The sequence below is a fragment of the Etheostoma spectabile genome, chromosome 17 (assembly GCF_008692095.1).
Source record: "Etheostoma spectabile isolate EspeVRDwgs_2016 chromosome 17, UIUC_Espe_1.0, whole genome shotgun sequence".
In the NCBI taxonomy this organism is placed as follows: Eukaryota; Metazoa; Chordata; class Actinopteri; order Perciformes; family Percidae; genus Etheostoma; species Etheostoma spectabile.
The window spans coordinates 19,996,479-20,014,837 of NC_045749.1; the positions used below are offsets into that span (position 1 = coordinate 19,996,479).

Here is an 18,359-nt window from a genome sequence, read left to right on the forward strand (position 1 = left end):
TAACAGGAACGTTGTAGAACGTCCTCTGGTGGACAGACTATGCAATGCCATCACTAACAGGGACGTTGTAGAGCGTCCTCTGGTGGACAGACTATGCAATGCCATCACTAACAGGGACGTTGTAGAGCGTCCTCTGGTGGACAGACTATGCAATGCCATCACTAACAGGGACGTTGTAGAACGTCCTCTGGTGGACAGACTATGCAATGCCATCACTAACAGGGACGTTGTAGAGCGTCCTCTGGTGGACAGACTATGCAATGCCATCACTAACAGGGACGTTGTAGAGCGTCCTCTGGTGGACAGACTATGCAATGCCATCACTAACAAGGACGTTGTAGAGCGTCCTCTGGTGGACAGACTATGCAATGCCAACACTCATAACATGGTTGACCGTCCGTTTTTATTTTTCAAACATTCATTTATCAGAATAATTTTTTTGTCATCAAGATGATTCTGATGAATGAATATTTAATAATTTTTTTAATCGGACATTATAAATGCCGATACCGATTGATCGGGAAATGCCTAATATCGGCCGATAATATTATCCCGCTGATTCATCTGTCGGACTCTAGCGTTCTATTTTGCGATTTACTCTTTAAGACAACATCAAAACCCTACTGCAGAAAAGTAGCCAAAGTTATGCTTAACGTGGCAAAACTTCTTCTAAATGAAAATAAAGGAGCAGTGCACTCAGTAGGCAGGTAATCTGTTCTGGGGGTAGAGACCTGCCATCCCTTCTCAACGCATTCTCTATTTTTTCCACTCCCGGCAACAGCAGCTACTTAGTAATAAATGGCGTTAATTTCACCCCCAACAAAATAGGGGTCTCATTTTCCAGCCCATTACTCCAGTGCTCCAGCAGAAACAAAGCCTCTGTGCATGTGGCGCTGAAAGTGGGCTGTGAAGTACTGCGACTACAAAAGAGTGAACACGACAACAGCACACCCACGGGGGAGGAGAGGTGGAGCATGTGAGTGTGTGTGTACAGCCATGAGATTTCAAGGTGGTCACAAGGTATGGAGGACAAGATAAAGGAGGATAGATGGAGGAGGGCGAGGACACGTGTGGTTTTTGTTCCTCTTTTAATGTGGAACCTGAGTCATGGAAACCAGTGCTCTTCCTCTTTTATTAGTCTTGCTATAAAGCCGAACTATATTGAGCCATAATGTTTGTGGGTAGTTTTCATATCACACATCCAATTATTATTAAAATATATGGACTGTCCAGGCTCCACTGCACATAATTAATTCTTAATACTCTTTGACAGTTAATGAGCCAGATCTGGTGCGAGGCAGACCAGGTGCGGAACATTTTTGTCAGGTGGAACAAAAAGCAGCACGACACTGGCAAGAAGCAGGTTTAAGTACGTCAGTTGCACTGTACATGGAGAGGTAATTGCAGAGAGACAGTGAGTGCAATGGTTACAGTATTTATTTTTATACAGTAGAACTTAAATTAGAGTGAGGTTCAACTATTGCCTTTTTCAGCTGGAGACCTCCTGGTATCAGCTTTGGAAACAGGTGATTACTGTCCATTATCAATAATTACACAGACCTAGCTCATAAGTGAAAATGACACTTAGGATTCAAGAACATGGTTTATTTATATAATTTGTTTTTTATTTTTTAGCTTATACAAGGGGGAAACAGCCAGCCTGGTTCTGTTAGGTCACAAAATCTGCCAAAAAAACTCTCAACGGGCTACTAATTAACGCATATATTTTTGGTTTCAATTGAATTAAACTCCCATAAAACCCGTTTTAGACTTTTTGTGCGGATTAAATAAGCAAGATGTTACATGAATTAGTGAGCTCTACAGATGCTGGCAGTTGGATTGTGTTACCTTTGGACAGAGCCCAGCCAGCCGTTGGCCCGTTCCCATTCTTTGTGCTAAGCTGCTGGTAGCTTTATGCAGTACTTACCGTACAGACACAAGGGTGGTATTCATATTTTCATCTAACTCCTTTCCAAGATGATGAGTGAATGAGTGTATTCCCAAAATATTACTATTCCTTTAAATGTCCCACAACATGGTGCTCTCTGTATGATTTTATATAGACCTTAGTGGTCCTCTAATACTGTATCTGAAGTCTCTTTTATATAGACCTTATTGGTCCCCTAATACTGTATCTGAAGTCTCTTTTATGTAGACCTTAGTGGTCCCCTAATACTGTATCTGAAGTCTCTTTATATAGACCTTAGTAGTCCCCTAATACTGTATCTGAAGTCTCTTTTATATAGACCTTAGTGGTCCCCTAATACAGTATCTGAAGTCTCGTTCCCAAAATTCAGCTTTGGTGCAGAATTACAGCCACTAGAGTCAGTCCCACAATGAGATTTCCTTAGGATGTGCTATTTCTGAGTCTGTAGCTTTTGAGGAGAGAGAGGGGGGGGGGGGGGGGGAGGGGCAAGGTGGAGGCTTGGGGTGTGGCCTTGACCAACTGCCACTTTGAATTGTTTGAAAGCCATGATGAATCTCTCTCATGGGCAAGCCAAATTCTCTGGGCAGGCAAAGCAGAGAAAAGGGAGGTAATCTTGCCCCTTATGACCTCATAAAGGGCAAGATTCCAGATCAGCCCATCTGAGCTTTCAGCAGAGCAGGATACCCAGGTCACCATTTCTAGCACCTGGAGGGCCATAGGCAGGCTGGGGCAACACATATTCATGTTAAAAAAAATCATAAAGTGAAATATTCATGCCATGGGAACTTTAAAGTAAAGTTTTTAAATCTGAGAAGACGCTGGAAGCCTGTCTACTCTTTCTCACTCAGTGGAGAAATTCTGGATCTGGCCTCTGGCGCCGTGCCCACTACATGATGACCGGTGAAAGAGCAGCTAGCTAGAAACATTGGAAGGATCCAGCCACCCATAATGAGCCTCAAGCCGGGTTCAGACAGGAGGCTGCACGCCTCCTTTAGGTGTCCATCTGCTCCGACAGTTTCACTAGCTGTCTTAACCCGGTGTCAATGAGGAGTTATGCACCAATATCAAAAAATATATATATATATTTAGCTTACAAAATATGATACGTGGCAGCATCTTGCTTCTCCTCTGATACCTTTTGTTCTGCCCAGTGTGCAGATTGCGCTGTATCCTAATATATATTGCATATATCTGGGAAGCCCCACACCACAAGTTGATGGGAGTGCTTCCTTATGTCTGTGAAATATGGAACCCTGTCTGTCTGAATCGGGATTTTTGAGATGGTCATAGGTACAATACAACTTAAAGGCGGTAATGCTCAGCAGTGGCGTTGACTGCTTATTTTGCTAATATGTCTTGTAGCAAAGCACCAAATGGTAATATCACCATGTTAAAAACTGGATTTTCACTGCATGGGGTCTTTAAGTCTTTTTTATTCCAACCTGCTGGAGCTAATAGTGTGAGGAGTTGAACTCACATGGCCGTACGTGGCCGCTGAGAGGTGACTCACCTGAAGTCCCCCTTGTTGTTGGTGACTCTGTCAGCGGGGCAGTACGGTGCCGACGTCTCCAGAACAACTATCTCCATTTGCTGGGAAGTGTTGCCACGGGAACTGGTCACCAGGCACTCCCAGATGCCAGCAGTGGCCACGTCAATGTTGGAGAGGATGACCTCACTGGAGGAGAAAAACAGAGGTGTAAAACTGTAAATTTGAGGATTACATGTGTGTGTGTGTGTGTGTGTGGTGTGTGTGTGTGTGTGTGTGTGTGTGTGTGTGTGTGTGTGTGTGTGTGTTGGTGAACTTCTTCCTATGAGCTTCAAATGTCCTTTAACAGTTAAGACAAGGTGCTGGATTAGGATTTGGTCTTGGCTAAAAGGTAGATTGAAGATTGTTTTTGCGTTAGGCTGGTTTGAATTAGTTTTTGGATTAGGCTAAGGATTAAAGTTAGTCATGCAGTCGGGGGGGTTAAGGTTAGGGCGACATTTTAAGGATTCTGTAATTAGGAGACAGCGCCTCACCAGGATCGGACCACGAAAATGTGTGCATCGCAAAATCTAATCCATTCGGAGACCCTCGTGCGTGTATGAGTATGCAAGGGTTTAAAATGTTGGCTGTGACTTAAGATGATCATTACTCATGCTTATCTTTCCTACTTTGTCACAGCGATTCCTATCTCAATGGAAAATGCCTGATTAAACAAAGGATGGTGAAACAGTGACAAAGAGCCAATGCAGGCCATTTGCCAAGGCGACTAATCTTGAGGATTTCAGTCGTTATGAAAAAAAAGGATAAAAACTGGCGGAGATTGCTAAGCAACGGGCAATATCACCATGGAAACACTTCCTCCTTGTGCCAACTGTTTAATTTCCAAATACATTCCAGTTGTAGTGCAATGTGCACTTTGCTTTGCGTGTGATTGAATTAAGCAGTGTGTGTTCTTAATGCAAGTCACAGTATACCCGTGCAATACTGCATAAAGTTTTCTTAATGCGACTAAGGGAACAATGCTCCACAAACGGGGAAGTACTAGAGTTGACATGAAAAATTATAAGTGACAGGCTGGACAAGAAACTGCAATCTCTCAGAGTAAGATGATTAGTGGCTGAGCGTCTCTGATGTGGAGAGGCTGTAATCCCACAAAACTTTTCTCAGAGGGTGTGAGAGAGTGATAAATATTATTCAGAAACATTAAATGCCCTCATTTTCTCTGTCTCTCTCTCTCTCTCTCTCTCTCTCTCTCTCCCTTGCTGAGCCTGTCCCAACATGCACAGGGTGAAAAGCAGGTAAACACCCTAGCCCATCAGGGAACTAAAACACAAACACAAACACATTCATACCTACTAGAGCCCGACCGACATATTGTCGGGTCAATATTTGGAATTTACCAATATATCGGTATCAGCATATATATATATATATAGTAATATATATATATATATATATATATATAATGTCTGATTTAAATGTTTTTTTTTTAAATAATAATTAATCAGAATCATTTAAAATGACAAATAAATCATTCTGAAAAATGACTGTTATGGCGTTGCATAGTCTGTCCACCAGAGGGCGCTCTACAACGTCCCTGTTGGAAACAATGATTTTTTTTTTTGTTAATGTGTTTTTGTTCAAAGGACTTTAAGTTTGTGTTTTTATGCATTTTTATTTATCAGAACTTTAATATATCTTTATGTTCCTCTGTTCTGTTAATTAGCATCATATAATTTTAGTGAGAACTCATAAATAACTACAGATAACTAATAATCTGTTTATGTTTTGTAACGCGTTTCTGGATATATCGGCGTATCGGATTTTTAAATAACCAAATATTCGTATCAGTATTGGCCTTAAAAATCCTTTATTGGTCGGGCTCTAATGCCTACTGGCAATTTAGAGTTTAAAATGCACCCGAGCACCATCTGTATGGACTATGGGACTAAGAGAACTGAAGAACACAACCCACGTGAACATATTGCATATCAAGGTGGAGAGATGAGTAGTGGTAGTGAGACGGAGCCAGATATTTTAAGTCTATTACTGAAAGTGCAAAAAATGGCATATTTGCCTGCTCTACCATGGATTTCTCCATATATGCATTTTTCAGTCCTCTATAGTGCATTTGGACAGAGGGCTTTGCAGTTTGATTCTGCCAGACACAGAGTGTAAACCTGATCTTTGCTGTTGATGTTTTAGAAATGCAAAACAAGTTTGACAACAGTCCACTGTAGTTACGTGCAATTAGTGTTAGTGAGGATGCACTCACAGTTAAAATTAAACCGATCAAAACGTTGACCTGATTATGACAACAGATGTAAACTCACCCTGTGAGGACCATGCATGTCTAAACTACACGTCGTGGCAGTAGTTGAGATAGATTAGATTAGATTAGATAATACTTTATTCATCCCACAGTGGGAACATTCCCTTATTACAACAGCAGTATTTCCACAGTAAAAAGCAAACCACAAACAACAGGCAAACAACAGATAATGTGCAAAAAGTACTGAATAAATGTAAATTGGCTTTATGTAAAAGGTATTTTAAAGTATGGAAAAGTAAAGTGAGGTGGCCATAGTACGAAAAATATTACAATGTACGGTAAGTAAGTAAGTGGTGTGAAATTTAATTGAATAGAATAATATGTCATTAAATAATATAGCAAAATAAGTAACCATGATATAAATAATATTACAAAAGCAAGTACTCGGAATGGAAAAATATAAATCTGTACAGATGTACATAAATCTATTTACAGATATCTATGTACAGATGCTTATAACTATATTAGATACTCAGTTACAAATTATAAAAGTAACTAGTTCCTTCAGAAAGTAACTATTGCATTAAGTGATTTTTAAATGCTCAAATGTGAGCGCTCCTCCACCCCTCTTTGATGGAACGACTGTGCGTGTTTTCCAACACCCTCCCAACTCTACCTCTGATTGGCTTACTATGAAATTTGACTCTACCTCAGCCAATCGTCAGCATCTATCCGCTTGTCTCGCGCACGGCCCGCTAACCAAGGAAGAAAAAATGTTTTTGCCTCTCAGCTAAGAGATCTAGTTGGTCTGATGAAAAAAACAGTAACTGTAACAGTTATTAAGCTGGGAAGGATAATCAATTAGACTTCTCGTTACTGAAAAAAGTAACGGGTTGCAAACAGTTGTGGTTGGGGGTCACACACTCATGTTACTGACTTCTGTAAACGTGCCGAACACAGAAAAAAAAGATCAAAAGAGGAGATCCATGCACAGGGCAGGGTCTCTACCACATACTTCTAGTGGGTCAAAAGTGATAAATGAAAAGATTATTTTTTTGTATGAGTCAATATGTTGTATTATTGGGAAAATACTGCATATCATATCTTTGGTATACACAGGTTACCTCTCTATTCGATTCAAAACACTAAAGATTATTTGTTACTTTGAAAGCATTTGACTGACAGATGTCACAAAGGGTGACGTTCATTTGTTGCGATTAGTGGATTGAACACATCAGGCACTTTATCAATTTAATTGTCTTAATTTATCGCGAGAGAAATAAACGCTAGTGCACTGTACATAAAGGCTTTGAAAGCGTCCAAATGAAATCCCAACGTGCTTTGAGGGGAACTCGTCTCCACTGCTGTTGGTTTTGTAAGAGAAAACAAGCGGAAATCAGAGATCGCTGCTAACACGCCGTGCACCAAACGGACCCGTAACTTTGCTCCAATTACTTTCTGTGGGCGAGCCATGAAAAATAAATAAAATAAGTCCTGATTTCATCTTCTGTGTTCCACTAAAGCTGCCTCTTCTGATTGGTTTTCTAAAAGGAGCCAAATCAGATTTGAACGCTTGACTGAAATGATGACATTCTGTGTGCAGAATGTCACTCTAGTGAACAAGAGTGTGTGTGTGTGTGTGTGTGTGTACATATGTGTGATGTTTTTTTTGCATGTGTGTAAGTACATGTATAGCTTGTTCAGAGAAACAAGCATTGTCATTAAGACTGATTTCTAACTTCACTGTAAGAAATAAGAATATACTGTAATAATGAGTCACTCTCCAACTTTGATGATTTCTCTAACTCTTACTTGTCTTTCACATGCATATTCGTCCTCACACACACACACACAATATACGGCTTCTTCAATCACCCACGCTCTCTCTTGCTCCACCTCCCTCTTCAAAACAACATCCTCCCTCATCCACACTTTGTGTTTAAAGTGTAAATGGGCTTTATATTGAAACCCTCTGGGCTCAATCCATTTGTGCAGTGCAACAGTTATATAATGAGGACACATACTGTCTGAAAACCTAATCTAACCAGATAATATATATGACATAGTGGGCTCTATCAGACTCTATTTGCAGAGGACAGCTATTACATGGGGATGGAAGGAATTCATAGATTACCCCACAAACTGATTTCTATTGTCACACAGTGTAATATAATTGGTAGGAAATACCAGTTTATGTCCATATTACAAATACTGTACAGCATTCTCCACTTTAATGATTGATTCAGCAATGAAGGATGCGAGCATTAAGACAGACTCCACTAGATTGAAAACAAAAAGAGACGATCATATGTGAAGGTTTATGAATGGAAATCTGTTTCCGCCCAAAGAAATGTGGGTATAGGCAGTGCTTGGGTCGAGATATAGCCCCACCAAGTATTAGAATAGCCCCACCATAACATTACAAGACATTTGGCATTTGTCTGATTTCCTTTATCTAGCTGCTGTTTCTCTCTTGCTCCAAATCATCTGGGCCAATATCCCCACCAATTTCTATTGAAACCTATGTGCTGGAATCCCATGGGAGAGTTTATGTTGTTCACATGAAGCACGCTGTTTTAACGTGAGTGAAGGTGTCCTGTGATGTTCCCTTTTCTTCACATTCTGTGTTACTAACCCAAATGCATTGTGTGCATCTTTGATGTGATAAAGCCTTTGCAAAGATGCCCATTTTATCTGCATTGTCTCCTATCTGTATCAGTGGTGATCAGTGGAATTGGGAAACTTTTGGCAGCAATGTGGCATGTGCATGTTCATATGCGTGCATGAGACAAACTAAATGGGGACCCAAACACAGAAAAAAACTGCCCCATAATGTAGCGTTACCAGATGTCAAAAACTCCACAGGTCACTTCAAAATAAACAGGCAATCCAAGCCTCGTACTACATATGCATTGCTTCATCATCCAACAATGTGGTCAAGGTACAAGAAACTAAGAAAATAAGCGAGTGGAGAGAGGCATTGAGAGACAAAGTTAGAACAGGAAGGAGAGACCACCGGAGACATGCTACAGTAAAGTCAGCGTTGTTATAGGCCGGGGGATACTGGCCACTACAGCTGGCTATGAGCAGGACTCACGGCTCATATGTTCTGTTACCAAAACAAACTTTTTGTGAGCATTTACAACAGTATCTGTCTGTGTTGGTGTCTTGTTTGTCGAGATAGGAGCTGTGTAGTTTTATATTCTCTATTTATAATTCTTCAGCCTGCCAAAGCCCGTTATCTTTTCCTGCATCGGTCTGCCATCTGTCTGCACTTGTGAGCATTCTGGATATTGTCTTTATTTTATTTAAAAGAAGCAATTGTTATTGTTAGCAGTACTTTTGAGTCATCAAGTGTCACAACTAGCGTTGGTGGTGGGCCTATGACACTTAAAATAGATGATAAAATAGCCAATCAAATGCCACATGTCCGGCACATAGCCTTGTTTATTCGTGCATTTGCTGCAACACAACCCTCCTGTTTCCTCGCTTTCAAAGTTTTTTGTATCAGAAATATAGGTTTCTTACAATCAAACCCCAAAATAACTTGGATGCATGCGTGTACGTTGTATGTAACCCTTACCACAGCTTTTGCAGGTAGATTTAATGGTTACTTCCATTGGACCTTTGTTGTTTATTTCAATCGGTATAGCATTTGGAAAAAATGTTTTTTTTATTAAAACAGTATCCTGACCAAACCAGTCTGTGATTCATCCTCTGATCTAAATTAATAGGCAAAATAAGTCAGTTTCTGCTTTTCAAAAGTTAGTCGTAACATCCTTAAAATTAGGTGTATTGATCAAGAATAAAATAAATAAAAAAAAGTGCTAAAAGCATTTTAAAAAACGCACCAAAAAAAGGTTAATTTTCAATTTTGTCAAAATGGCCGACGGGAAGACAACACAAGGGTCCCACAAAGAACCACTACCCAACCCCAGTTACACAGAAATTATGAAAGTAATTAACAATATACTGCTTATATAATGCTTTGCATTAAGAGGGCACATTATTACCAATGCTAAATTATAGGGCCTTGGTTTTGAGCAGTTGGTTAAAAGTAGTTAAACCAAATTGGTCATTTACTAATCTCTTAGGCAAATGTTTGCATGATAAATTATGACTGGAATGATAAGGGTCCTTGTACAGTACATAAAACAAACAGGTTAATTAGAATTTTTATGTCTGGTGATGCAGGTGCTGCTGATGGGGGGTAGGTTGCTGATTACATGCATGCAGGCGTGTGTGACAGAGCTGCTGCACCCTGTCCTCTCTGAGCATGAACAGGCTGCAGAGGGGACAGTTACATCATCGCTGCACATGGGCCAACTGCCTAAATGCTCTGGGATACACAGGGATATACCCCCGCCCCACCCAAACACACACACACACACCCAACCGCCCACCTCTCCCTCCCTTTCTTCCACGGGGGAACCTTCACCACTGGAGTGAATTCCGCTGCAGCCGGATCACTAACGTCCTCGGTGAACTGCTGCACCCAGACAAAACAAGGCGAGCTGAGGAAACCATCCAACAGCCAGTCCCTTTTACATGAAAAAGGTCATCCTCACATAATAAACTTATGAAATAATGGCTCCGGTATGTGAAAAGCAGTAGGGCCGGGGCACACATTCACAAAGCACTGACCTACATCCACACTAACACTGCACCATTGTGGAGCAGCTCCCCGTGGACTCATTAGGAACATTTATGCTCGTGCGCTGATATTTAACAATTTGTTTGCATAATGTTGCTTACGAGACTGTAAACTTTCAATCTGTCCCCTCTACCTGGCAAATGTTCCAAAGCTGGGACATTTTCACACAAGCTCACTGATAACACTTGGTGAATTTGTGTTTCATCACATCTTGTGAGGACAGTGCATAACTATATAAATACATTATGATAAATATATATTATACATTTGCTACATTGAACCTTGACTGTCCCCTTGAACATTGAGATGCCAAGAGGAGCAATACATGTTTAGTATGCACATACATAGGCATAACTCACTCGATAAAATATACTATTCCTGCAGAATCCATATCAAATTAGCACCCTTGTCTTAACCTGCTCTATCCATAACTCTGCACTAGACTAGTTTATCATTTTTCAATAATAATATATATTTCACTTCATCCTTGTTAAATGTCATCCAATGTAACCCCAAGATTGTATTTTGCCTTTATTGACTGAAACTGGCAAGCTGTAAAGTGATGAACCCAGAGGTAAAATTGTATATGTGAGTATAATCAAATTTGGTCTCCTTAGCATCTGATGTTGCACAAAAGCTTACAAACAGAGGGCTAAATTCAGGACAGAAAATAAGGAAAACCAACAGAAGTGCAACAGAGGCAAGGATTTAAAGAAAACACCGCAGAATGCAATAACAGAGGAAAGAGATGCGGGTAGCATTTAAAAAAGAAATTCAAGTTTATGTTTGTAAGCAGCAGCAGAGACAGGGGGAAAAAAAACAAAAAGAGAGCTTCACAAGCAGGGACACGAAGAAATATTTCCCTTTTGCCTTTAGTAATATTTCCAAACCAGGTTCTTCATTTTGTGCAAGATTAGCCTGATTAAAAATGGAGAGGATTAAGTAAGATACATCCAAAGTGTCTGCCGTAGCTAGCTACAGGGCTCTAAAATGTTTGATTAATGAAACATGAATCACAGGCTGGTCCCACTGCTGCCGCTAGCGTAGCTAATACTGGAAGTTTGGCTTGACACTATTACTCAGCAAGACTGTGGCGCACATTGCAGAACCATCAGGCCTCATGGGGCCTGCTTTTTTTTTGCTGCTGCTTACTGTGAGCAATGTAAACGGATCAGCTTATCGGCTCACCTGCGCCAGCAAATAACAGGCTATAATGACACAGCACAGTGTGAAAGTGGGAGGGAGCTAAAAGACACAAAAATACATTGCTATGCAATACAATACAAAAAGAAAGAGCATTTTTTCATAAAATCGTGTCTGTTGAAGTAAGCAAAGACCATGTCATGTTTTGAATGCCTGCAGCCTAATGTAGGATGAGCAGGATTAGGCTGAGAAAACTGTTTTCAAACCACAAAACGTTTTGGGTTCACCTTCAAAGGGGTCACTTGACTGAGGCTTTGGCCTCTCCGCTCGCGTTGCTGCGACACTGTGCGACAAATCCAGACGAGGGCTTAAAGCCCCGCGCTAAATCCTGTGTATTCAGTCTTTCCCCTCTGATGGGGCATGCAGGGCGAGGCCCAGAGGACGTTCACCCACGGTGCGCCACAGCAACACGGGCCGTAGGGACTAATACATTGTCACATTGACAGCGTCTGCCGTGTTAAAGGCTAAAACATTAGTTCCGTTTTTTTGTCTTTGCTGGATCAGTGAAATCACAGGACCTTAATTCTCTCCTCCCCCCCCACCCCCCACAAGTCTCTTTCAACAGTGTAATTTAAGCTTGAGCTCAGGGCGAAGGGTGAAGATCAGCCCAGGCACAGCCGATTGTTTTTGTTGGACCTGTTGCTCTTCAGCAATGGAAATGTCTGCTCCTTGCAGGTTTTCTACAGGAGGGATCCATTTTAGGTGCCAAGAGAAACATGGCCAGAATGGGTTCCACTTTGGGGAAATTACATTATTTGTGTGTACAAGAGGAGAGCAGTGGGTAATTGTAAGGGGGCTCTAATTAGAATGTGAGCAATGAGAAATCCATCATGTTGCATTGGGACAAAGAGCTGGAAAAGCAGAGTCACAATTTTGGGTGACGTATTTTTTTTCTGGGGGGGGGGGGGGGGGGGGGAGTACAGTTTGAGCTGATGGGACTGAAGAGGAGCTGACAGATGTCACCAGTCAGTACACAGCCAAAATGGAAGGTCAGTCGCATAAGACTTAATTATATACTATAACTATTAATATTATACTTAACCCTCCTGTTGTCTTCCGGTCAAATTTGACCCCTTTCACAAGTTAATGATTTTACTACGTTCATGGGTGTTTTTGTCAATTTTACAGCATTTGGAGAAAAAGCAATTGGTAAAAACTTGTAAAAGGTGTAAAAAAAAGAGAGAAAAAATGTCAATAAAAAAGACTAAAATATGAACAAATGTCAAAAAAAGTGACAAATGTGTAGAAAAAAAAACCAGAGCTGTAAAGATTTTGGGGAAAAACCCACGGAAATATGAAAAGGCTCAGAAAAAGTCAACAAATATTGAAAAAGTGAAAAAAGCATTGGAGGAAAGACTCAAAAGAGTAAAAAAAAAGACCACCATAATCTTGATGAAAGGTTTTTCATTTTACATTTCCAGACAACACAAGGGTTAAAATGGCCCCTAACGTGACGTCTGCCTGACATCTAACAAACAACTCGGATAGTTCGGAACACTTGGAGGCATTTATTGAAATCCACGTTATAAACACGCCAGTATATTCCCATTCCTGGCTGTCGGTTGATATATATCGCAACATGTGTACCGATGCCTCCAAGGTACCACCACTGTAGAAAATTCTAATCATTACACATTATGTTGTTGAATTTCCAGAAACACCATGTTTTGGTGATATGAGACAAAAGGGAGGGGGGAAATTAAGTAACATTAGGTCAGTCCTAGGTCACAAGTCAGGGGATGAGAAGATATATTTGGCCATACCCCAACACTAAACCTGTCCTGTGTAAAAGTGTATACTGTATGTGTCTCAAGAGATTGAGATTCTAGGCGGCTTCATGATAAGGGAATATTGTGTTCCAGAACTGTCTTATTTGAAAGTTAACGAAAACAGGATGAAGTGGCCTCACACACACCTTAGCCTTTCTTATTTTAGCCCTTTCCCAGGGAGAGATGGACTTTTGGAAATAGACTGGCACGATAAATCGTCATAAATCATCTCGTAAACAATCTCGATTCACCCTGTTCACGATTTATTTTTTAAATAAATTTGATCCAACAAACGACTTTGATTCTGATTACATTTTTCGAGCCGACTGCATCACAAAGGCTACTACTTTATTCTGTGAGTTTTGAACCTAGACTGTATAAAATAGGGTTTAAAGTGCTCCCGAGCGCTACGATGCTCTCCCTTCTCTTCATTGGAGCTTCTTTTTTTACAGGCTTGTGGTGAGAAAGCAAAAATATCGTGATTCATATTTTTCCTCGAATCTTGAAGGCAAACTTGGAAATATACAGTTCTGCTAAATCCTAAGTCGCCTCAATCGAGACACCTCACAATAGGATTCATCTCTTCACTGCTGAGTAGGGATGGGCATCTTTTGGATATTAACAATTCTGATTCCAATTCCGATTCTTCCGGTTCTTATCTACTCTTTAAAGGGTGGAGTTGAAACGGGTCACATGCTTATTTCAGAAATAAGACGAAAGTTTTATTTTGATACAATGATGGTTTGCAGTTGTCCAGGGCTTTTTCAACGTAAAATAAAGCTCCACTAGAGGGCCGCTTACTGTGCTCCATGGCTGCAACACAACAAGCGCCTGGCTGCTACGGAAACCCAAACTTGCGCATGTTAAACTTGGAACTGATGGTCGGATTTGAAAACAAAACTTCCAAAAGATTCCAAAAAAAGAAACAAATTGTAGTTTTTGAAATGATTCCAAATAGGAATCGATTCTCGATGAACAATCCGACTGATGAGCTAGTGACTTGAAACATAAATCTCACTACTGTTGCATGATATTAGTTTTATTGTCTAATGTCCAATAATCGGTTATGAAGATGGTATTCAGAGTCTCTATGTTATAGCATCATTGAAATGATAAATATGACAATGTCCCATCCCGGAGTGCCTCCTCCCCAGCGCTGTGGAGGAGGGGCTGGGAAAGCGAGACTATCTATTGCCTAGTCACGCATGTTGTTGATGTAATAATAATGTTAAAAGCAGCTTTCAGTACAGAGGTACTGTCAACAAAATGATTATGATAAGACAAGGAAAGCACCTTTTACGGGGATATAATATTTGAAACATGTATTTTAAATGATTTAATATATTGCTAGTTGTGTATAAGCAGCAGTTTACTGTTGAAGCTAGAGGCGGAGCCAATTGTCACTACTTGTTATGCTTTTAGGTACCTGAAACTATGCATCAACACATGCATCATATTGTTTAAGGTGACTGTGTTTTCTTTTTAAAATCTAAATCTGCAATAAACCTGTAAATATTTCCTTGCACGGCAGCTGGATTGTTGAGATATCACAATATCAAGGAGCTACTGGCAGCTACCGGCAGCTACTGGCACGGGGTGTGTGTGGGACAAAACAACAACGGCGGGCGTAATGACAGATGGTTCATCCAATCACCTGCCAGGTAAATCTTTTTAAAGTGCCTGCCCCTTTCCATGCAGTTTTCTTCAGAAGCTTCTCGGACGGTTCTGTAGAAAAACAAACCATCTGGCTCGTCAGATTAACTAAATATAGTTATCAAATAAAATGTCAATTAAAAAGTGCAAGAGTTCTGCAGTGAGGTAATTAAGTATGCCGTAGCATAATCATAGTATCTTAAAATAGTACTTACGTGTAGTACTTTAGTCTCCACCACCGTGGATAATGGATAATGGTAGGCACTGAGTAAGTGACTGACAAAGTATTTCATTGATCCATATTAATTTATAGTACAATAAAAAATAAACTATGCCAAGAAACAGGACTGCACCTTCACTAAAAGTCCCTTCTCTACCCTTTAATCCAATGATCCAAGGCAGAGCTTTCACCACAGGGATCAGTGAGAATGTCAAACAGTAAGCTGGTACGTAATGAAAAGAAAGAAATATTCCTATTTGAGGCGTTCGCAGTCAGGGGAATGGTATACCTTCCCAGAAATGGAGCGGAAAAGTAGCCGTCGCTCCTGTGCCAAACAAACCACACAACAAGAGGTGTTCTGGCCCTGTTGACACAGGGATACATATTTCTGTCAGCACTCCATCAATATTTATGTTAGAGATGCAGAGTCAGTGCAGGCAGCAGTTAAACTAATCAACAGCGATATGCTCCTGCGCCTGAGCCCTGTTGCCACAACAGTATGTCAAATGCACACACACACACACACACACACACATAACCACTAAAAAACAAAGACAGAAAGAGGATGGAGGGTTACAGCAACTTTATATATATATATATATATATATATATATATATAATATTATGTGTGAAACCAGTATTGCCAGTCTACTTTATCACCGCAATTATGATTCAGCATCTGTTCCTCTTGGCGTGTGCTCGGCTCGCGCCGGCGCGGAGGGATCGGCTGGACGGCCAATCTCCAGAGACGAGCCGCAGAATTGCTCTAAGGTGTTGGCATGCTGCCAAGCCAATTCTGTCCTGTCCTTTTAGATCCTTATCAAGGGCACCAATAACAAAAGGTAAATCACAGCTCATATGGCTGAGTGAGAGATGCCTGTGTGTGTGTCTGTCTGTCTGTCTGTCTGTGGTGTGTGTGTGTGTGTGTGTGTGTGTGTGTGTCTGTGTCTGTGTCTGTGTGTGTGTGTATTAGGGCTGTAACGATAGATCAAACCCAGGGTTTGGTCTGTGTCATGATGTTTGACCCACGATTCGATACAAATCTCAATTCTTTTTTTTGGGGGGGGGGGGCTGAGTAAACATTTTCTGCCACATGGCATTGCTTTGCTATTGATTACATCCCACTTTGCAACACAGTTATACAACAGAGACCGTATTTATTGATAGCGATTGAGTTTAATATCGATCGATCCAACACCAAAGATTCTTTTTTACATTAAAATAATGTTTCCTAAATTGTTTCAGTGGTGCATTAATTTGTTTGAATGAGACACGTAATAAGAATGGTAATGGTAACAGTAATGGACAATTCCGCCCCAACCTGTAGGGGCAACGAAGGGGAAAAGTGCTTTGGTGCCTACTGTAAAGGTGCTGGTTGAGAAATTGCTAATGCTAATGTAATTCTTGGTGGGTAACATAAGATTACGACACTGTTCAACACGCTGAGTTATTTTAGTTTTGACCACGGTTAACAACTCTGGGCTAAACCACGAATTCATCAGTAACGTTAACTGTATAAATAGACGACTAATCTAATGGGATTTTAGCTAGCTAGCACAAAACAGGAATAAGGCACCAAAAGGATTAATACTACTAATGATTTAAAGACGAGAAGGATAACTCTGGGAGTTGGAGTTGATTCTGCCTTCTCACTCCACGACACAGGTTTGTGGAGCTGAGTGGCACGATTTCGGTTTTATTTTGCATATCGTTACAGCCCTAGTGTATATGTTACATCTGTGTGTGTGTGGAACTTACAGTGACCACTGTCAACATGTGTGTGCTGAATGAATGAATGATGAACATGTATGAATTTTCTGCAAGTGTTTTTTTCTCTCTGTAACAGTATGAGATGTTTATGCAGCAGGCTATTTGTGTGAAGAGTATTTTGATTTTATCTGCAAGGATGGACTTACAAACATCCTTGGAAGTGTGTGTGTGAGTGTGTATTTGTGTGTGTGTGTGTGTGTGTGTGTGTGTGTGTTTAGTGCAACCCTCCTCTCCTCTGTGTGTACCTGGTGAGCAGGCAGCAGTCGTGAAGCAGTGTTTCCTCCACGTAGACGCCCCGGTCCTCCTGCGTGATGGCGCTGTGGCCGTTGTGACGCCACCGCAGCTCCACCGACGGGTCCAGGTAGGAGGCGGTGCACTGCAGGGGTAGACGGTCCCCGCGAAAAACCACTTGTCTCTGGGAGGGGATGAGCTGGAAGAGGGGCATCTCCAGAGGTCCATCTGGAAGACGAGGAGAGGAGGTTAGCTGGTAAACTTTCCCTTCCCCCTGCCAGAGGAGGGGAAGGTGGAGGAAGAGAGACAGAGGGCGTTCTTCCATCCTTAGGGAGAAAAACACAGAGGGAGAATGGAGGTTTTAGGGGATCAGTGTTGCAAGTGGTGTTGAACTCTAGCAATCACATGCACTGATCTAAAATAAGACGCATGTGAAACCTGCACACACGACCACAAACACATTCTTAGCGCGTGCCCCTACACACACGGACGCGTGTATGCCGTCACAATATTTTCAGCACACACACACACACATTCTGTCAAGGTCACATTGCCCCCGCCCGTCGTTCCCACATGTTGTTGCTATGAGAGATGAACAGCAGCTGATAAAGAAGAGGCCTTGAGCACTCCCCTGGATCCCCCCTTGACTCCTTACATGTTCACAATAGAAGCCAGCCACAACACCAGTGATAGGATTACTTACCAAGCAGGCTGGCTAAGTCCTCAGGACTTTTTGCCAGAGAATACGGCTACTGCGATAAGGATGAGATTAGAAGACATGGGAGAGTGTTTAGTCCGGTGCCAGAAAACAGGAAGGGGTTTGATTTTTTTTGTGAAAATCCCTCAGGACCTGATTGATCTAATCATACTGCAGATATAGAACACACGACTTCTCTAATCAGGATGAACCTGTGGAGATGTATCACTGCTGCCAGGTTTGGTAAGCATAGACAGGCCATATACAAACTATATATGTACATATACGTATATATTTTTGTTCCAGGATTAGCCGGCTGCACTTGTACCACCTCGGGAATTCATTCATAGCGCGTTCGTTCTTCAAGACATTTCCTTGGACACGCTCCAAAGAGCAGCGTAAGCAAGTGCTTTGCCTTCGCTTGTATTCCAATCAATTGTGGATGTTGCTGCTGACAGGCAATTCGATACACGGGGT

The 18,359-nt window shown here is 41.2% G+C and overlaps 1 protein-coding gene across 3 annotated transcripts in view; it reads right to left on the minus strand.

Annotated features, from left to right (window-relative positions):
* adgra1b (adhesion G protein-coupled receptor A1b) overlaps positions 1-18,359 on the minus strand; it is a 211,245-nt gene that overhangs the window by 144,340 nt on the left and 48,546 nt on the right. For all 3 annotated transcript variants that reach the window (XM_032541028.1, XM_032541026.1, XM_032541029.1), the window contains exons 7-8: positions 17,200-17,413; positions 3,438-3,602 (exon numbers count right to left, since the gene is read on the minus strand). In XM_032541028.1, the coding sequence (XP_032396919.1) occupies positions 3,438-3,602; positions 17,200-17,413 (379 nt within the window). The remainder of the gene's footprint in view (positions 1-3,437; positions 3,603-17,199; positions 17,414-18,359) is intronic.